The sequence below is a fragment of the Macaca mulatta genome, chromosome 12 (genome assembly GCF_049350105.2).
Source record: "Macaca mulatta isolate MMU2019108-1 chromosome 12, T2T-MMU8v2.0, whole genome shotgun sequence".
Classification (NCBI taxonomy): Eukaryota; Metazoa; Chordata; class Mammalia; order Primates; family Cercopithecidae; genus Macaca; species Macaca mulatta.
Genome location: NC_133417.1, coordinates 57,420,821 through 57,443,498, shown reverse-complemented (window position 1 = coordinate 57,443,498; position 22,678 = coordinate 57,420,821). Strand labels below are relative to the sequence as shown.

Below are 22,678 nucleotides of genomic sequence, written 5' to 3'. Positions count from 1 at the left end.
TTAGGGAAATGCAAATTAAAACCACAGTGAGATACTGCCATATGCCCATAAAAATGGCTAGAATTTTAAAAGACTGACAATACCAAGTGTTGATAGGATTTGGAGCAACAGGGACTCTATTACATCACCGGTAAGAATGCAAAATGGTCTAGCCACTTTGGAAAACACAACTGGTGAACATTATTGTATATAAATTAGACCTCAATAAAAATAATTAAAAACAGTTTATCAAAGTAATTTTAGATATATTTATTTACTTTGTTACTGAGCACAACTCTCTTGAAAAAGTTTACCTCGCCCTAATGAAAGAAATGCACCAGACACAAGCCAAATATTCATCTTTGTCAATTAATACTTTTGCAGGAAATAAAGTACTCCAAGGGATCCTATAAACCTTAGTTTTACTATTTCAAAAACATATCATTCATAATTCTATTTAAAGAATTAAAAATTACAGTAATTGCATCACAATTTTTAAATCAGGCTCCAAATGTACCTCCATACCTCAAACCATTAATATGACTTCAGTGTCATTTCGTATTTGCTTAATTCACTACCTTGATCCAACTTCTGTACCTCACCCCACCCCTAAACCACATCCCATTCTCCTGGATATATATTCTCCTTCTAAAACATAAAAACTAAAGCAACATATGCTAATAAACATGAAGACTCACATCTTAAACCCAGGCTCCAGTGATCCCACTGTATGCTTTCCCCTTAGATCTTATATCTTAGGCCGGATACAGTGGCTCACACCTGTAATCCCAGCACTTTGGGATCACCTGAGGCCAGGAGTTCAAGACCAGCCTGGCCAACATGGTGAAACCCCGTCTCTACTAAAAATACAAAAATTAGCTGGGCTTGGTGTTGGGCGCTTGTTGTCCCAGCTACTCGGGAGGCTGAGGCGGGAGTATCGCTTGAACCCGGGAGGGGGAGGGTTGCAATAAGCAGACATGGCGCCACTGCACTCCAGCCTCGGTGACAGAGCAAGACTCTATTTCAACAGGAAAAGAAAGATCTTACATCTTAATTTTACATTTAGCATAATAAACACAAACACCCCTTCTAATAAACCCTGCATTCTTTCTTTTCATCTTCAGATCCCATGATTAAGCAAACAATAGTTTCAATCTGTGACCCACATGGTCAAAATCAGTCACTAAGCCAAGCTTTCAAATAGGATCTAAGGATAGGCATAGAAGGAAAGTAGAAAGGAGGTCCCTCTAAATGGGTCATTGATGAGGACAAAGATACATAAGCACACACCTAACCTGCTAGATGTGTTCATCTTATAGGGTTTTAGACTGACTTGAAGTTATACTCTAACAGAAAATATGGGTACATGTACCAATAACTGAGTGGCTGTGGTCAAACTGATTGTGAAGAGAACCAACAGAGGTTTTACGGGTAAGAAACATCTGTATAATGATATTTCTAGTACCTGAAGATGCTGCTACAAGCCTTGGACTCATCCACAGCTAGTATCCGCCATGTTGATGGAGGTTATACACAGTCTTTGCCCTATGTATAGCTGTTTCTTACAAAACCCAAACCATATTGCTAATTAGTTTTCCTCCTATCTTCCTGTACTACCAAATACCTACAGTATCATTAGAAATTTAAACCAATTTACCTTGTATTTCTGCTACCTAAATAAATGTTGTTTTACTACTGCAGCAGGGATAAAGACTGTAGACACCTCAATTTCCCCAATGACTTTAGAAAATGACTTCTTTTAAACTCTTTCTTTCCTTGAAAGTTCATCAAGAACACTGCAGGCAACCAGGAAAGAGTATGTATCCGGGCTGAGGGTGTTCCATTATATATTTAGTCTTTTACAGTTTGCTTTTAAGTGTATGTCTTAATCTTTTTTCAACCTTGTTTTGAAACATTCGGCATAATATTTTCTGAAGCATGATGGTCATAGCATCTAGCACGTCACTCTTCACAAGGTGAAGTTAATTATTTAATTGCTTGATGGTGAAGAGGCTACAATTATATGGTAGTTTTCTCAAAAAACTTTTTTAAACACAAAATTTTTCAGAATCAGGCATTAGTAGACTTCAGTTTTAGTTTCAGCTCAAGCACTTGCTGTACAACTTCTAGAAAGTCATTTGACTTTGTGTGTGTGTGTGTGTGTGTGTGAAAGGTGAGCAACAGCAGCCTTCCACAAGCAAAGATTATGAGTCAAATGGCCAACTGTTAAAAATGAAATAAAATAGTATCTATATCACTTGGTAGAAATTCTTAGCTAACCTGCCTTAATAAATCATTTTAATTCGCTTAGCAATGATTTTCTAAAAGATCAACCTCAGTGTCCCCAAATTTATAAAAGTCATTCATATGATAAACTTTGCTTCAAACAAGACGACCACTTAGTCTAAACCAGCTCAGGCAATTGAGTCGTTTTTAAAAGGTGGGATGGGAGTGGAGGATCTGTAATTCCATTTGTATTACCAGGCAGGAAGGCAGGCACTGTGATACACATTTTGGCAAAATACAGCCTAAAAGTTTCTTTTCTTTTTTTTCCCCCACTTATCTTGCTCCTTCTAAAGCCTACACATTTCAAATGAGACTAAGCCCTCGATGTCCAGCTCTGACAACGAATACCAAACAGCATTTCTGACAGAGTATTTCTATCAAGCAACCAAAAAGGATGGTTTTAAAACAATAATTGTTTCCTCTCCTCTTTTTACTACCTTTCTCTCTTTGTCTCTCCCCCTCCTCCAGTCTCTGTAGGGTAGGCCAGCATTTTTCTCTCCACTATGAAAGCTATAGGCCAAGAGGAGGAAAGATGTAATGTAAATTCACTTCTAGGTTCAGACCCAACTTTCCAAAACTCCAAAAGCTCAACACATAAAGAGCTGGCATCTGCTATTTGATTGCTTTCCCAGTGTTTTAGAATCAAAGAATCAGAGACCTGGAATGAGTCTTAACGGAAAGGAAACTGCTTTTAGGAAGGAAATGAAAAGAAACCTGACTTCTTTTCAACATCAACTCACTCAGTGCCTTTCCTCAGGTTTGGAGAGCTCAAGAAAACGAAGAGTCCCTTCAAAAACTCAAGCAGAAAATAGCAAAGACACAAAATGCCTTTTTTTTTTTTTTTTTTTCTGAGGTGTGGCAAAAATAACCACATCCCACAGCCAATTCTTGTCTGCTACATTGCTGGAACTCGGGACAAACAAATTGGTACTACCAACCATTTGGAGTCTTTTCCCTGACTTATAAGGAAAACTCAGACCCACACTCCATGTCTCATCTCACTCTTTCCTTTCCCTCGCCTAGACAACTAAATGCCTAGTCAATGGATACATTAATGAATACATAAGGGCAAGTTTTAACACTGAATACAGCCTAAAACAAATGAACCATAAGACTATCAAAATCGGTAATCGTGGCAGAGACTAGCAGTCGCTGTTTAGTAAACATTTTCTTTTCCCTCTGGGTGCTCAGCTAGTCTCCATTTCTCATCCTTTTTTGCAGGTCCTTGTCAACAAAATAAGAGTGTAGGTGATGTGTGCCAATTCCAGGCCTGTCCCAGAGACTTTCCAGGTGTGCATGTTCTTTCTCCCTTTGTCTGGAAAGAGATGACTCCCAGGGTGAAGCGGAAGCTGTGTGTTGAAAATAGCCTCACCTGGGTCCCTGACTGTGTAGAATTTGACCCCCAATGACCAACAATATCTAACCTGATTATGTAAATTAAAATCTACTGTGTGAATCATTATACATCTTAGTGTCTGTAGTGGGTTGAATGGTGACCCCCAAAAGATATGGCCATGTCCTAACCTCCTCCCCCAACCACCAGTGAGTATAATAACCACTTGTGGAAAAAGGGTGTTTGCAGATGTCATGAGGTTAAGGATCTCAAGATGTGATCATCCCAGATTATCCATGTAGGCCCTAAATCCAGTAACTGTTCTTATAAAAGACAGGAGAAGACAGAGAGAAGAGAAGGCCAGGTAAGGATGGAGGCAGAGATTGGATTTACACAGTCACAAGCCAAAGAATGCCCAGAGTCACCAGAAGGAAGGAGCGGAAAGGAAGGAATCTCCTTTAGGGTCTTGGGAGGGAACAAGGCCCCGTCAACAGCCTGATTTCAGACTTCTGGTCTCCAGGTCCGTGAGAGAACACACTTCTGTTATTGTAAGCCACCACATGTGCAGTAATTTGTTATGGCTGCCATAGGACACTAAGATAGTATCTATCCATTACCCTATCATTTGGTGCACAGAAAGCTACAAAAAACCTTTTACTACAGTCAGTAATTTAGTTAGTAATGTTTTAGGTAGTAATGATACTCGTATTGTTTTGAAAGTTTTTATATGACAGAAAAAGGTAAATAATTATATTACTGTTAGGAATCAAACATTTCATTGCAAAAGAAAGGTAACCATAAAATCAAAGAGATTAAGCAAATTAATGAAAATTGATTTGAAAATACTGAATTCATAATTTTTGAACGTGTATTTTTAAGGTCTAGAAACTTACATTAAGAAGCAAAGTCACTCAGCAGCTATGAAAACCTTTTGCACGCACTTCCTCATCTCTAATACTATCTCCCACTAAAAAGAAAAGAGATCATTGGAGAAATGACTTATCTAGGCCTGGGCAAAGAAGATACAAGTTAAGATACAAAGAAGATACGTTTCACACCATAAAACAAGCTCTCAAGGATTAATAGGGTCGTGTGAAAAGGACACAAGAACCAGCACTAAGGGATTCCCACAGATCAAAGAAGTGATCATATGAGCCTCAAAAATAATATCACATTGATTAAAACGTTATTGAATCCATGAAAATTCATGAGTTCATAGTGATACTCAAAAAAGGAGGCCAGAGAAAACCCACTGGTCATCTTTTGTGGTATCTATTAATCCAAATTCTACTTAAAAAAATGGCAATTGAGGGGAAAAATTCCAGGAATAATTATATTCCAGGATAAACCAAGACCCAGTTGAAAAAGCTCTAGTTACTAGCTTAATGTATTAACAGAAGGAAAGAGAGATCAGAAAATCATCTTTTTCCAATTTGTAATGAAACTGATTCAGCAAAAGATTATTAATTGGTTTCAAACCCATTAGGTACAAGATTGATAGGTAACTGGACGTATATATGGTGTCAAAGTAACACCAAACAGAATTCTCTCCAACATAAGGGGAAAACACAGTTACACAATGGGGCCATCAAGTTGTCACTGGCCAAACTTATTTAATGATGGGACAAGCAGACATTATTTTTCTATGATATTCTTGACAAAGATGTTCAACATCAATCTGTAATGCCTTTAAATCGAACTTCTAGATAACAGGAAATTCAGGAGCTAAGACACCCCTAGGAAACAAGTAAATGCAAAAAACAAAACTTTCTACAAGAGGGCTCGCTAGTATATTTACTACGTGTGCATCATAAACAAAAGTCTACTCCAGTTTAAAGTAATTTAAGGAACATAATGGCCAGATACAACATGTGACTGATCCTGAAACAGATTCTCATTTGAGCAAACTAGATAGGAAGAACATCTTAAGGAAAATTGAGAACAATAAACTGGGCAACAGGAGATATTAAGAAATTACTATTCATTTTAATTGTGATGACCTTATTTGAATACAAGAGAAAATTTTTATAAGGTGCATACTGATTTTTTAAAAAAAAACAAACACCAAACAAAAAATCTGACTATGCACAACCAAAAGAATGAATGTATACAGGGGGAAGATCAGATATCAAAATGGTAAGAGAAAACTAAGGGTCAAAAGACAAAATTTGAAAAGAATTAAACAGATCATAAAAAACTAATAATTTTAAAACAGCATTTAAACATACCACAGAATTATGGAAACATGGTAAAAATGTAACCAATTTAACATATTAAGTATAGTAAACATGTCAGTTAGCCAGAGGATAGAAGGAAGGGAGGAGAAGGAGAAGGAGAAGTGGCTGTCTGCTATCCCAACAGCTGGAAGTGAGAAGCCAGAAAGGAGTGAGCGTAGGAGTGACCACAGAAAATAACCAATCATACCCTCAGCACCAGCAAACACTGAAGGAAGGTTTTATAACCCAGCTTAGGGATGGCACCTCTAACAGCTTCCGGACTGGATTATATGTTGGTGGGATCTACACCCATCCGCATTAGTCATCTCCAATGTCCTGAAATCTTTTACTAACCACTTCTACTTGATCATCCAGCAGAGGCAAAGTTATGAACCCACAACCTGTAAGCTCTATAGGCACTCCCTAAATGTATAATCAAAGCCTGCAACTTGGGAAATAGGAGCTAAAAGGCAGACTAAGTCTGAAGTCTAGGAGCAAAAAGGAGGAAAAGGGGCAGGGAAAGGTTATTGCTGGCATCACCATCTTTTCCTTCAGTTTCTTCACCACTGTCTCTGCTCTTCCTACGCTTGCTCAAATGACTCTACATAGCAGCCATCAACACCAAAGTAGGTTATAAAAATGCCACCACTGTCACTAGGCATTTATTACCCCTGGTGCTCCAAGGACAAGCCCTCCTTACCTGGAATGGCCCACGGGAAATAATTTATCAGGATTCTGTAGTATTTGCTTACTAGGCAGGGAAGAGCTTTAACTGGCTCACAAAAACATGAACATTAAAAAATAATAATAATAATAACCAACACTAAAAACCATGGAGATATATTTGCTCTTTAATTTTTTAGGAAATTTAATTCCAATGGCAAACTGGCTTAAATATCGAGGCAAGTTCTCCAGTAAGAAACCTGCTTTTCTTTTTTAAAGAAATAGTATTACACCACAAGTAAAGGGTTTAAAAAATAATTATATTCTTAATGATTAAATACATGTATATGGTATGGGTCAGCTGTGTTGAAAAAGACAAGAGATCACCTCTCACAATGGGAGTAATGAGGTTTCTTAGCGCCACTGGCCTGATTCAGCTCTGGCTTCCCCTTCCCTAGATCAGGACCCATGCCAAGCCTGGAGAGATGCAGTCTGACCTCCCTGAAACGCTTATCACAGGAAGCTGAGCCTAAGTGGCTACAATTTCCTACTACCTCTTCACGCTCATCTTTTGTTTTGTTTTTTAATCTGCTTCTCCCCATCACTTTAGACTAGTAAAGAAAGGGGAGATTTTCCATGTCTCACCCTTCCCTTGGTCCCTTCCCCAAGGATACTATGCCAAGCAACAGCCAGCCATCAGGAGGCAAGGTCCACCCATGCCAAATAACCACAGAAAATAACCAATCACACCCTCAGCACCAGCAAACACCGAAGGAAGGTTTTAAAACCCAGCTTAGGGATGGCACCTCTAACAGCTTCCGGACTGGATTATATGTTGGTGGGATCTACACCCATCTGCATTAGTCATCTCCAATGTCCTGAAATCTTTGACTAACCACTTCCACTTGATCATCCAGCAGAGGCACAGTTATGAACCCACAACCTGTAAGCTCTATAGGCACTCCCTAAATCACTTCAGCAGCCACACACAAAACTTTGGTGAGAAACCCTTACCTACTATAATTTTTGCTTCAAGGGCTTATTTCCAGATCTCTGGGATAACAGGCAACAACTGAAAAAGCTTGTGAGTAGAGTTTGGAAATAGATGTTCTCGTTTCACTATCTGGGTGACCTAGCATTGGCCTAGTCGTTTAGGCTCTATGAACCTCAGTTTCATCATCTATAAAATAAGGGGCTTGGGGAACAGATAGGAAAGGCGAAGGGACTTGCACTTCATTCCACATGCTCCTCCACATGCTTTCTTGGACAAGCATGTGTGAACTTTTTCAATAGAAAAAGTCGAGTCAGAGTGGCTTGGGATAAATGGTCTCTAACGACCCTTCCAGATATAAATGATCTAAAGGTCTAAACTCATCCAGGATCTCTAAACCCCCAAACCAGCATTTATCCATAGTACCCACTGTGCTAAGAGCTCTAAACTTGCGGGAAATGGCGAAAGCTCCAAAACCAAAACATGCAGCACAAGGTCTGTACCAAAAATTGAGGCGCAAGTGAGATTAAGGGACTTTCTCTCTTTCCGTAAGTGGAAATACCACTGAAAGAGCTCTTACAGCTAAGTAGCTTCAGGGTTTTATTTGCAGTTATCAAAGGAACCTGACATTTCCAGTTTTCTACACTCACACTACAAAATTTGCCTCTGTGTCCCCACAGAGTCCTTAAATTCATAGTGTCTTCATGGGAACTCTGTTCACTTACTGTAAAACAGAAATGGGTACGCTGGGATACACCTCACTGCACCCAAAATCCAGCAGAGACGTCTCTTCTGTGGCTTCCGTAGCTCCACTCCCTCCAGAATTAGTTAGACTTGTCTCCCATTTTACCTTAACCTTTGAGACCCACTAGAAGCTCAGGTCATCTTTATATTTATACAATGAGCCAGGAAAGGATGAAGAGGCATTTCTGCAATATTGTTACTATAGAAAGCTCTTTGCAATTGAATCTTAATTTGGTTAAATTTGAGACAGAATTTCTGGAATTTATTCTCTATTCCTAACAGCATCTGTCATATTAAGAAATATTTATCTTCAACGTGAATGTATTTAGTACCACTGAATTATTACATTTAAAAATGGCATCCTTCTCTCTTTAAAATAATTCCGAGAAATGAGCAGTGAATTGCTTTTCCTTTACCAAAAACAAACCACACTGACAGGTAGAGGAAGGTGAGAAGGATATGGAAACAGTAAACTTCTGCTTAGTCTTCCAGGCCACCTCTTTTAACTGCTTTCTCCCTTCTGCCTTCTCTGCCAATAATGCAAGCTTCCTCTCCACTGTCTTCCACATTAGCTATTATTTCCTTCATTCAACATATTTTCAATAAGCACGTTTTCAAGCACTAAGCAAGTTGTTGGAGGCCCATATCCTAAGCGAACTTACTCTTGAGGGAGATACACTTAAATACTTACAAAACCAAGTGATAGACTAATGCAATCATATAGAAGTATGAAAAAGCTGATGCCCCAAATTAAATAATGAACTGCCACTTCATGATAAAGTCAGGTCATGAGAAAGCATTTATTGTGACACTCCATATTTGCTTCCTTAGAAAGAAGAAGAAAAGGTTCAGTGCACCAATTTGTACAATGCCCATAGCATAGAGAACATTTCAGTTGAGTTATCAATGCAGGAATAATCTTTGTTCACCAGTAATGTTGATATATTTATATTTATCTTGTTCAAAATGATAATTTACAAATGTTTACAACTTCATATAAGTTTTTTTTTCAGTGAGGAAATCAGTGTGGAGGGAAAACGCAGGCAGGAATACTTAGATGAAGCCATGGATGAGGTTGGTAAAACACATGTCATTGAAGTACTGTGTAGTCGGTATAAATGGTCTCATAACCATTTATACCAAATTTGTGGCTCAGGCCACAAATCTGGCTCTGAGAATCTTAGCAACCAAGGAAAACAATGACCAGTTCCATGATTCACCATGTCCATATGGTAATTTTTCATGGAACTGAAACCTGAAATAATTTATCCATAGGTCCTCACACACATATTCATATAGTTTCTTTTGGAAATCAATTTCTTTAACATTATCTATTACTTTGTGTACCTTTCCTGTAACATATATCCTAACATATACTATATCCATGTTACATGCTTAAGAAGCAGTAAAATTAGTATTTGTATCCAAGAAGTAAAATTAATATTTGTGTGCACACAGCACTGGGGCCCAGGGGTTTCCTGTATGTTAGATATCAACACCACCCCACAGTCATCATTTTAAACCTTCACAAATAAGATTTGCACTAATATTTTTACACTGGAAATGTATAGCTGAAGCTTTTTCTGACAGCATCATATAACTGCTATTCAAACCATAAAGTATGTTTGGATAACAGATAATGACATATTTGTGTATTAATCTGTTTTTGCACTGCTGATAAAGACATACCTGAGACTGGGCAACTTACAAAGGGAAGATATTTAATGGAGAACTCACAATTCCATGTGGCTGGGGAAGCCTCACAATTATGGCGGAAGGTGAAAGGCATGTCTCATGGAGGCAGACAAGAGAAAAGAGCTCGTGCAGGAAAACTCCCCCTTACAATAACCATCAGATCTCATGAGACTTACTCACTATCATGAGAACAGCAGCATGGGAAATAATTCAATTATTGCCCCCATAATTCAATTACCTCCTACCGGGTTCCTCTCATAACATGTGGGAATTCAAGATGAGATTTGGGTGGGGACACAGCCAAACCATATCAATTTGATATAACTTTCCCTGAATCTTTTGAGCACAAGTTGAAAATAAAAACAACAACGGTCACAATATTTAATATCTGGGCCCTTCAAGCAGCAACAGAGGCAGCCACACAAGTTTAGAGGCACCTGCTATGTGCCCAGTATTATTCTATGTACTTTACGATCAAACAAAATCAACAATAATTTCTTGGAATCATCTCAGTCACTAATCAAATATTCCCAATTTTCTCAAGAAGTCTTTTTAATAATTAGCTTATTCAAACTGGGATCCAAAGAAGATCCAAACAAACATATCATTATTTCTCTGAAGTTCTCTTCTCCTCTTTTTTTCCTATCTCTGTTGCAGAAGCAAATATCTTGTTTTTCAATCATGATATAATTGTCATACCATAAAATTCACACTGGATCTCTTCTTTCACTACTTTTTTCATAAAAGAAAGTGTCACTGTTTCTTACCTGATCACAAATCAGTTCCCATTTTTTCTCATTGTCATACTGCCGCAGTAACCTGGCTTTGTCAGGAGGTAGGTTCATAGCATTCTATTAAAAAAAAAAGAGAGGAGAAAAGATGTCACATTCCATAGCAGGTTTCCAAATTGGTAACTTGCGGGCAGAACAATTAATACCACTATGGTTTTTTCATTACTTTCTCTCAATTCCTAGTATCTGATTAAAACAAAACAACCACAGAAATCACTTAAACATCAGATTGGTTGGATGAGAGACGGGAAACTCTGAAGTTCTGTGTTGGGACATGTGAGATGATCTGCTTTAAACAATCAGACTTGCATTTTAGCAGAGGTGATGTCTCTTTGGCAGACTCCCTTTCTACCTAACAAAAAGTTCAGAAGGTATCCAATTTCTTTGTAAAGCACTGTAGCCCCACCAGACACAAAACAGAAAACACCAAAAGAGAACTCAATGACCAGAACCACTGACAGATTCAAACTATACTCAACTTTGATTAAAAAACTACAAGGAAAAGAACAACAAAAAAAGACAATGACGCAACTATTCTTTGTCCCTTCTGTGAGATGACAGTACTCTTGAGGACATATGTTAACGTTTATGTCAACATTAATAACCACAATTCTCAGTTTAGCTTATATTGGTTTATGAAGGTAAGTTTGCAGTAGGAAATTAATCATGAGCCAAATGAGATGTCCAGACATCAGCACTCATATAAACCCCCTTCTTAACACAGCACACCTTCTGTAGTGCTGGTCACAGATTTTTTCCGGGTACTTTCACATGTCATGAATCTAATGTCCCAAATGACCAATCATACACATTTTTAAGATACCAGGTTTGGATGCAAGGTAAGGTCTTTGGCAAAAGACCATGGCAGAGTAAGAGAGCCTCAGAAAGAATTCAGATCTAATCTTTTGGCCTCCCCAAAGTTCTCATGCGCTAAACAACTGAGCTAAGTAGTCGATTAAAGTATTACATCTATTTATCATCCTGTCTATCCCCTGGCATCAACACTGTCATACCTATCCCTAAATAGACAATGTGGTCCCTTATCTGGGTCAATATTCAAGCAGACAAATGCAAAGGTCTTGAATTTTCAATGCTCAAGCTCCAAGCTCTCTGAAGGACTTGGCTTAGGGAGAAACAATTCCCCTGGTTATGGCTATTGTCTCATGTTATAGGGTGAAACAAGTTTAATTGAGGCAAAGGTGAGTGTGCTGTCCTGACTTAAAGATTGAGAATCAACCATTGATTATGATAAATTAACCCAAGCATTTTCCCTTAAACTCAATCTAACATCTAGATTGGTATGCCTTAAGTATATCTGCCACCTATTTGAGTCGAATCCATCAGATTTTACAATAACCTGTCTTTAAAATATTTATTTTATTTATTTATTTATTTATTTATTTATTTATTTATTTATTTTTGAGATGGGGTTTCGCTCCTGTTGCCCAGGCTGGAGTGCAATGGCACGATCTCGGCTCACCCTGCTTCCCGGGTTCAAGTGATTCTCCTGCCTCAGTCTCCCAAGTAGCTGGGATTACAGGAGCTCACCACCATGTCTGGCTAATTTTTGTATTCTTAATAGAGACGGGGTTTCACCATGTTGGCCAAGCTGGTCTTGAACTCCAGACTGCAGGTGATCTGCCTGCCTCAGCCTACCAAAGTGCTGGGATTACAGGCAGGAGCCACTGTGCCCAGTCTAAAATATTTAATATTTTAATCACCCCCCCCCACAAAGTTGACAATTACTTTGAAGAGCTTTGGACTTTATAAAGAGTTTTCAATGGTACCGCCAACGCTTCCTAGCTATAGAAACATCTAATATGGGAAAATGTTTTCATATGGCCTATCTTCATGGAATATCTACTTGAACTACAATGGAAAAACCTATTTGTAATTATTAGTTATTACAATTTGACAATGTTAAAAAATAACTCCTGGGATAAGGCAAAGGCGAATTTCACATGTATCTTTCTGAGGAAGTCTAATGTTATTTACTGGTAAATGGTCGGTCCATTATTGCTTATTTGCACTCCAGAGAGGAAGTTTTCCTCTTAAACTTGTGTTGACCTTCACGTTAGTGCCCCAAGTGTGATTATGCATTAAGTAAGAACAATGAGATTATAAGTTAAATGAGTTCTTTTCCTCTTGAGTCCTCATTAATCTCGAGATATAAAGGGAATAAGAAAAAGAATGCCTGAACTCCTACAAGGTGCCAAGCACTACATTCAGCACTTTGCATATGTAATCTCAGTTAATACTCATAATAAGCATGGGGGATAGATACAGTCTTCTCCATTTAATATATAGGGAAATAGACCTGGGAGAATTTGGTTAACTTGCTCAAGGTTGCACAGCTTTACAGGAACAAAGACAGGACCTAAACCTAGTCTGTTAGGCTCCCAAGGACAAACTCTGAAGATGCCACCAAGCTTTCTTTGCAGGAGAGCAAAATGGCAATAGCTTATGACCTTCTATTAGTACTCTACTGGACATTCCTGTGGAAGCACTTGGCAAACATCACCACAGGAATTACACGCAGGCTCTGTCGTTTTCTGCAAACAGAAAGGCAAGATGCCCCTTCCAGATAACTCTTATTTTGATTAAATAGTATTTCGTTCAACAAATGTTTATGGAGCACTGCCCCTGTACAAGCCCTGTGCAACATGATGGGTGGCACGGTGGGAATCCAAACAGACACGGTCCCCAGAGAGCACTGTGTTATGGTCGGGAGACACATATGAAACAAACAAAGCTTTTTAAACTCTGGTAAGGCTTGAGAAAGGTTATCAGAGGGTAGTCTTAGATTAGACAGTCTGGAAAAACCTCTCAGGAAAAAGTAACAAATGAGTCCCAATAAATGAGAAGGACTGGCCAGGCAGAAGGCGGACGAAAGCACACTGGGCACAGTGAACAAGGGAAGCCTCAAAGGCAGGAATTAGCTCTCCACATTTAAGGAACTGAAAAAAGTCAGAAGAGCCAGAGAGAAAGTAAAAGAGAAGGAATGAGAAAAAGATGAAGTTGGAAACGTGAGTCAAAGTCATATCATGCCTAGACATGCAGGCCAGGGTCAATATATTTTATTGTATCTAAAGTGCCACGGGAAGCCACGGAAGGCTTTCAAGCAGATAAATAACATAATGAAGTTGTTTTTCAAAGATAACAATAGGTGCTATGCAGAGAACGGATTAGAAACAGCAAAAGCAGGGAGGCAGTACGAGGCCAGGACTAAGCAGTTCAAGAGAATGATGGCAGCTTAGATGGGGTCGATGGCACGTTTGAATGAAGAAAGGTGGACAAATGTCAGAAATATGAAATGAAACTGATTGGTTAGACTTAAGGGCTGGGGAGGATTTGTACCTTGTTTCTAAGCTTGGGTCACTAAGTGAATGCGGGTACAGTTAATAAGAGGGGCACATAACAAAAGGCAAAATAAATCTGGAGGAGTTGGTGAAGAATAAGATTTATAAATGTTGACTGTTTTAGGTCTGACATAGCTATGAGATAACCAAGAGAACTCTCAAGTGGGCAGGTAGATACATGATTCTGGAGGTCAAACCAAAGGTCTGAATCTCTGAACAAGAAGAGACTTAAGTAGTCTTTTTGAGCATGATTAGTTATTGTCAGAAGTAGCAGTGCAATATCAATACATCCAAACTAAAACTCCACTGGGTGATCATTCACCAAGCATCTAAAATAACCCCTTCCATGAGTCAAGCCTCCGAGCTACTTAGACATACATTGTACAGCTTAGTAATTCCATAAGGACCACAAGGAAGCATTTCTATTTAAAATCAGACACTCTACAGAGGTCTGGTTAAAGTTCAGGGATGTTGTGATTAGCTGGTAATAACTGCTTTGAAACTTCTTTCAAGGGAGCTCATTCCTCTTGTGCTGTACAGGGCAAGACTCTGGAATCCAAACTAAATGTTTGAGCAAGTAATTCATGAGTCCAAGTTACTTTGTGAGGAAAATATTGGCGCTATCTCCAGGTCCCTTTGCTACCTTTATAAAAATGGACTGCTCATCTATTTGGCTGAAAATATCAATTTCCAAGTTTTCCTAAAATGGTGACAACTCTGCCTCACCCACACTTAGTGATATCTGTGACATAGGCTCTCCTTTACTTCCTTTCATCCATTGTTCCATCCAACATATTTCCTGGGCTTTGACCGTATACCAGAATATCCGCACTGTAGGCATCTGAGACAATTTAATCACGAAGTAACTGCCTGCAAGTATTGCCAAAGGTCGATGGAAGACATATGATATTTGAATTGAAAAGTTCAGTGCATGGTAATTATCATTTTTCTAGATTGTACAAGTTCCTAGCTAAAATAAATTAGATCATCCAAGAGCATTATTTCTGTAAAAAATGTTCCTTTCTTTCCACTCTCAATCTGGCAAACTTGAAGAATCAATTCAAATGTCATTTATCATTAGAACCTTCCCCCAACTACTCCAGGAAGACATACCCTCTCATTGGGCTCTAACAGCATGTTTACATGTCTCTGATATAATACCTAATACACTGCACCCTAACAATCTGTTTGCTTACCTAAATTTCCCACTGGACTGAGTACTTCAAGAACCATTTTTGTTGTTCTTCTTAATCACCAATGTATGGCACAGTACGGCAAACAGTAGGCATTAAACGTGTTGTTAAATACTGAAGAGCAAACAAACTCAGCCATACTGCCCAGCCTGCAAATATCCTTAATGAATTCGGATTTATACTTTGGCTATTAACAATGTCTACACACTGAACAGCATTTCGGTTTCTTGTAAAACATCATTCCATGATAATATCTGTTGCTTATTCTTTTCCAAAAAAAATTCATGGGGGAAAAAAAACCCTTCAATTCTAGCAACATTTTCCTGAAAAGAAAAATGAGTGTCTTCTGCCACATATAATAAACCATGAATCTGAACTTTGTTTTGTTGCCAGTTGATTCAGACTGGTGTCTATTCCAAGTGGTAGTTACATGTATGGTCTCTACTCTGGTTTTATCTGTAACTGTACAATCTTAATTTGTCTTTAAGTGTGTTTTCCACCTCAGAACCTTTCGAAAATAGAAATTATAACTACAAAATAAAGAAAAATAGAATATGCCAAAATTCCTGAGTACCTTATAAAGAAAGCAATTATGGTGAAGAAGAATCTATGGTAGCCTATACATCTCAAGTTACACCCACAGATTATCATACGCAACACAGAACAGAATGATGGTGCCCAAATCATTCACAACCAAATAGATCTATGCGGTAGCAATACAGAATTTTCTGATATCAGCTCCTGACCTGATTTCATGGTAATAATGCAAACTTGTAAAATCCTTCTTTTACCCAAATATCCTCAAGGCTCATACTTAGAAACCCACAGTGATATGGAGACACACAAGAGGGAAAGTGAACAGTATGAAACACGCCTTATGTAATATATCTCTGTCCTTAGAGTCGCTAAATTAAAACTCACAAGCATTCAGTCACCAGATTTTATAACAGGAACTCTTCTATATAACCACTTGCTTATAGAGAAAAAACATGGACTTTGCAAGTAGTGCTTCTTATGGAAGCAGAGAAAATCATGTCACAAAATAAATGTCTTAGACAATCTTTTAGACCTCTTAAATAATAGAGATACAAAAGTTTACAGGAACTCAAAAGGAGTCATTACTTTAAAAAAGAAATTTTCAGTTATTGTAGAAAACATGTAATATAAAATTTACCCTCATAACCATTTTTAAGTTTATACTTTAGTGTTTATAACTATAACTATATTAATATTGTTGTGCAACAGATCTCTAGAACTTTTCCATTTTGCAAAACAAACTTTGTACCCATCAAACAACAACTCCCCATGTCCCCTTCCCCAGAGCCATTACTTGTTGCTACAAAAAAGGAAATGAGATGGATTGCAACTGGATGGTTGGGCAGCACAACGAATTCTAATAAGGCAGTACAAGCAAGGATTTACTAATTTATTAGTTTTTACTAGTCGGGCTCTGGAATTAGACTAGCTAGATTCTAATCCTGACTCTACTATTTACTGGTGATCTTAAACCACACTATTTGAATCCTAAAGCAAATCAAATTATTAAACACCCCACAGTTGAAGAAGCCAGTAAATGTAATTCAAAACTGAAGATCAGAATTGAAATCAAGGGTCAAAAACAACAAGATGTACCATATTTGATGGACTGATATGTCTCAGGCACTTAGGCTCTTTGCATGCATTATCCAATTTAGTCTGTCTTATAATCCTGACAAGTAGGTATTATCTTTTCCATTTAACAGAGAAGGAAATTGGAGGACAAGGAGGTTAAGTAATTCCTCCACGCATGAGGTAGGCGGCAAAGCCAGCACTCAGAATAGAGGTCTGTATGATCATCCCCCTTCCATGACATTTAAACTACAGTGTTTCTAAAATATGACTTGTCTGAACTAAGCAATCCCACAATTCCACTTAAATAACCAGACAAAGTCATTAGCATGAAAAGTGAAGGTGGAAATGCATGATATTAATATTTTCATATAAGATACTGGCATTTTAATAGAAGTATTCTAAGATGTTGAAAAATATAAACTAGAGCCAAAAAACTGACTGGGCTGAATATAGATAGCAAAGTATGGTGTCAAATCAATATATACTTAATAAACTGTCAAATAACAAATCAAAGTGAGAATACAAATACATGTTAAACTCAGGCTTTGATGAGGCATCAATGAAGCAGAAGGAAAGAAGATGAATACACAAATATAAAACAGAGCATGTCAAATAATACGACAGAACCTCAGAGAAGGAGCCATTACTTTTTGTTATGGAAAGTAGAAAATACTAAGCATTGAGCCTGGATGTGTGGGGAGGATGGTAAAGAATGGCATTAAATGGCACAATATGGTTTCTAATGTTTGGGCCTTGGAGATGGGCCACCTGGGCTGCAATCATGACTCTACCACTCATTTAGAGTGTCCTCTCAGTTATTTATACTAAATCTCAACTTCCTCACTTGTGAGATGGAAATGATCACCATGGTAGTGATGAGCATCATGATGGTGATGAGGATGGTGGTAATGTTACTACTACCTGCATCATAGAGTTTGGGCAAAATTAAATTTGATAATGCATATACAGTAGCCTCACCCACATCTATGATTTTGCCTTCTGTTATTTCGCTATTTCAGTCCCCTGAGTTCAACCATGGTACCAAAATAGGTTAGTGGAGAACAGTAAGATATTTTGTGAGAGAGAGAGAGAACACATTCACATAAACTTTTATTATAGTATATTGTTATAACAGTCCTATTTTATGATTACTTATTGCTAATTTCTCAATGTGCCCAATTTATAAATTAAACTTTATCATAGGTATGTATATATAGGAAAACCAATAGTATATATTAGGTTCAGTACTATATAAGGTTTCAAATATCCACGGAGGGTCTTGACAAGTATCCCCCACAGATATGGGAGGATTACTATAAAATAGTACAAAAGTAAGTACACGGAAAGTACTCAGTATGTTAAATGATATTATTCATATTATTCTCATTATTTTAGGTAAAAGGAAAGATATGAACAAAGGCATGAACACAAGAGAAGGCAAAGGGCTGTGCGTCACACAGAATAAACCAGGAGGTAAGGAGTGGGTAGTGTGAGACCAAGTTTGTGTGGACACCAAACCAGAGAATTTCAAACTTACTCTACGGCAGTGAGAAGTCATTGGCCAAAGAAATATCTAGGAAAAGTAAGTCTTTAAGGGGTCCTTAAATCAAATGAGGTAAATGATTCCTCCTGCTCTGTTAACTCTTCCTACATTGACATTTTTCCCTATACCATTATTGGGACATCAAGTTAAGTCACTTGGAACTAAGTAATGTACCAATTCTCCTGAGTTCACTTGAAAATTGCAGCAGCTGAGGGCCTCAGCAGGGTAGCCACCCTGCTGCAAATTCAGCACATGACCTGACCATCCATTCCCCTCACCTAAAAGCCATTTCCTTCCATGACCTATATTCATGGTCCAAACAACTACCTGGCATCCTAAATTTTATTATCTTCCTAGCCTAGAGGATGCTGCTAAAATCTATTCAGCTTCTTTCCTGGCACAGGTCTCAGGCAGCCAGCCAAGTAGTTCCCCAAAGTGAATCACCAGTCAGTCATTTTTCATTGTCACTGTTATTTTTATTGAATCACTGAGGGTATTAATATCACCACCGTAGCCAGTGAAGCTCACAAAGGGAGAAATTAGGCTCTCCCTAATCTAGTAACATCTCGGAAATAAAAGCTGACTAGAAAGCTGTCCTTTCTGGAGAACCTGTGGTAATGAGACATACCTCTAATCTCTCAATCACAATCTTAGGTAGTCTATTTTCTTAGAAGGCTTGCTTTCTTATGACCCCTCCATAAGCTTTTTATAATCAAAAAGTACAGAGCTAGAAGAGAAGCTTGTGATACATTCGTTCTGTTCTGTCTTTCATAGGTGACCCAACAGACTAAAAAGGTGAAAGCATTTGTCCAAGTTTATAGAACTGTTTATTACCAATGGCAGAGCAAAGACTTCAGGCCCAGGGGGACATGAAGAGATGCTGGTCAAGTTTCAGTCAGGCAGGATGAATAAATTCTGAAGATCTGATGTATAGCATGGTGACTCTAGTTAACAACACTGTATTGTATACTTAACATTTGCTAAGAGGGTAAATCCTAAGTCCTCACCACACACACTAAAAAAGGAGGAAATGGAAACCTTGAGAGATGATGGATATATTAATTAGCTTGATTATCACGATCATGTCTCTATGTGGTGATCATTTCTCTATGGTGTTCACACAACGATGAAATTGCCTAATGACGCATTTCTCAGAACCTGTCTCCATTGTTAAGCAACACAAAACTGCATATCAATACATCAGGTTATGCAGTTTAATATATACCATTTTTATGTATCCATTATATCTCAATAAAGCTGTTAAACAGAACTCAGACCAACATGTCTGCTATTACTTCTCTTTTATCATGAAAGAAGGATCACGTCCATCTGTTGGGGGGTGTTTGTGCACGTGTGTGAATATACATACATACATTTGAGAAGATAAATCAGATAATGCATGTAAAGTAGTTGGCACACTTGAAATTTGCTGCTTTAATGCACCTCCATCTTTTCCTGACTATAGTTTTCTTATACCAGAAGTGCCAGCACTTCCACTGTCTTCATTGCTCCTTGATTTTGGGCTCCATCCACATAAAACAACCCATTTTGTTAATTTATGAACCTCTAGAAAATTATCCATTTTTTAAACCAGTAAACACAACCTAACAGACAAAAATGAATTCCCCAAATCTCATGTGAATTATCTACTGTTTTAAAGTTGTCACACTGTTGCCATCCTTTTTAAATGGAAATAAACAGGAGTTCATTAAAAAGGAAGTTCATTATGTGCATATTTATGTTTATAGTATTTATTCAATTGCAAGGCCAGATTATTATCAGTAGAGACCAAGCTAGGTGGGAGAGCCAATCTTGTCCACAGAACAAAAGGGTGCAGCTATAGCAGTCAAGGACAAGCTCTCCTTCCTCCCATCCTCCTACTACTCCCTGTATCATTGGCTGAGTGATTCAACATCTAATAGATGCCAAAACCACACATCCCTCCTCTGGCCAAAGTGCCAGCCCCTGAAATACAGGTTCTTATTGCATTTAAACACAAACAGAATACTGGAAAGAATCACTCATGCAATTTTTTTCAGACTTCATATCTGATTTTCATTAGAGGTCTGCTGTCTGATTCCCTGACATGTTCTGGAGTTCAAACAACTCTTCGTCTACTGTCTGCTAACTGCTATGCCAGGCGTTGTGTCTGCAGTCACACATTTGTATGCTGAATGAGGGAATTACACAAGAGGCCACACTTGAGATGCTAGAAAACTCCTTCGTGGGCAATCATTAGACAACATCAGGCCAAATATATTAAGGTACTAGGATTGCTGGCACAGACCAAAATGCGTCGAAATCCAGAGGAAGTGTTCTTATTCTACTGTTTAATGTCAACTTTCTATGTGATAAGATCTGAAGAGTAAAATCATTTTGATAACTGAAGATGTTAAACTCAAATTGTAACATATTAGATATCAAGATTCCACCACAAGAAAGCCGTGAGACTGCAATCTGTATCACCTGCTGATCTGAAGCAGTATATCATTTCACCTGTCCCATTGCCCTGAAATCCTGGCTTCACTCTCCCCCAGCCCTTTTCCATATCTGTAATTCCCTTCTCAGGACATTAAGATGATCACTAGTCTCCCTCTCCTCTTTCACAGCAGTCACTCTGGAAATGACTACTGAACCTGGATTCCATACTCAAGCTTGACCCAGGTTACAGCCTCATACTATTCAATCTTATGATGAGGATCACCAAAGGAGGAAAAGAATTTTAGTTTATGTTCAACTAAGGTCACATCTTCTGAAATAACAAAAGAAAGATTATGCTTTTGTCTTAAAAATGAGTATTTTTGCCATAACCATGATCAAAAGTTATAGCCTCAAATTCATGGCTCCTCATTTGCAAACAGCTGCAACTTCAAAGGTAGACTTGCTGTCATACGCAGAATAATGGCCCCCAAAGATTTCCTCATCTCTATCCCAGGAACCTGTGAATATACCTTATATATTAAAAATGTGATTTGCAGAAATGATTAAGAACCTTGCAATGGGAAGATTATCCTTGATTACCTTGGTGGGAACCAGTATAATCACAGGGTCCTTAAAAGTGAAAGAATAATTGTAAAAGGTGGGGCGGAATAAGTGTTGGCAGGGATTTGGAAAAACTGGTACCCTTGTTTATTGTTATTGGGAATATAAAATGGTACACCTACTATGGAAATCAGTGTGGTGGTTCCTCAAAATGTTGATCATACACTTAAACAGAGGACCCCACATTTCTGCAACGAGATATATACATAAAGGAATTAAAAACAGAGACTCAGATACCTGAAGTTATGATGTCCTAAGATTAAATTACCAAAAAATTTTAAAAATAAAGTTACCAGCTCATGAAGGAGCCATGTTCTGAAGCAAAGCTCTGTACTATCCAAACACACAGTAACACTGAGACAACTTAAGGTTTCACTACAACACGTGTTTATCAGTCTTGATGGTCTCATTTCCAGAAACCCACAGTCTCTCTCCAGACAAGCCCCGTCAAGACAGGCAGGAAAGCTGGAAAGTCTTGCGTGGCAGCCCTTCTGGTGTATGACAAGTGGATTAAATTTTCTGCTCTTAGTTTTCTCCTCTTTTGCACTCCTTTAGCCTGCTACTTAGCTTCTGGCTCTTACCCCTCATGGTAGTGGAAAAGACCATGAAGTAAATGTTTGCATCTGTGTGTACAATATCCTGGTATTAAAGTAACACTTTAATGTTGCAGGTATTTTTATGGTCAATACCAACAACCAACAAGTATAATGTCTAAGGGAACACTTCCATATTTAATTTTTTAAACTGTTAAACTCCTTAAGATGTCATAAAAATAGAAGAATTCCCAAAACAACTGACATTAAGAGCAACTCAACAACATCAAGATCTTTCTGAGGGGACCACCAATCACATTCTATTTTACTGATTTCTCTTTCTATCCTTACAAAACTCCAGTCCCTGGAAGGGAAAAGAATTTGTTAGTCCTCTTTACAGCCACAGTACCCCAATAAAGTATCTTGCATTCAGATGGTGCATAATTATTGTCTAACAGAATTCTGCTCAGCCACACAAGCTGCATTTCAATGAACAAAAGGCATTCCCCTCCAAGATCTTTAATCTCCTTTTAAACAAATAAGTAATTAGGACCAGAAAAGCAAGTGTCAAATTTAGTCATTAGCTATTTGTACATGGTTGTTAAATATTATACAAATACTAACAGAGTTTACTTCAACTCTGTAAAGTTAAAAATATATATTTAAAAGCTCCAGAAAGGCCGAGCCTCATGGCTTATG

General features: G+C 38.0%; 1 protein-coding gene across 4 annotated transcripts in view; it reads right to left on the bottom strand.

Annotated features, from left to right (window-relative positions):
- Positions 1-22,678, bottom strand: part of FMNL2 (formin like 2) — a 316,097-nt gene that overhangs the window by 117,628 nt on the left and 175,791 nt on the right. For all 4 annotated transcript variants that reach the window (XM_028830702.2, XM_028830704.2, XM_028830700.2 and 1 more), the window contains exon 2: positions 10,675-10,758. In XM_028830702.2, the coding sequence (XP_028686535.1) occupies positions 10,675-10,758 (84 nt within the window). The remainder of the gene's footprint in view (positions 1-10,674; positions 10,759-22,678) is intronic.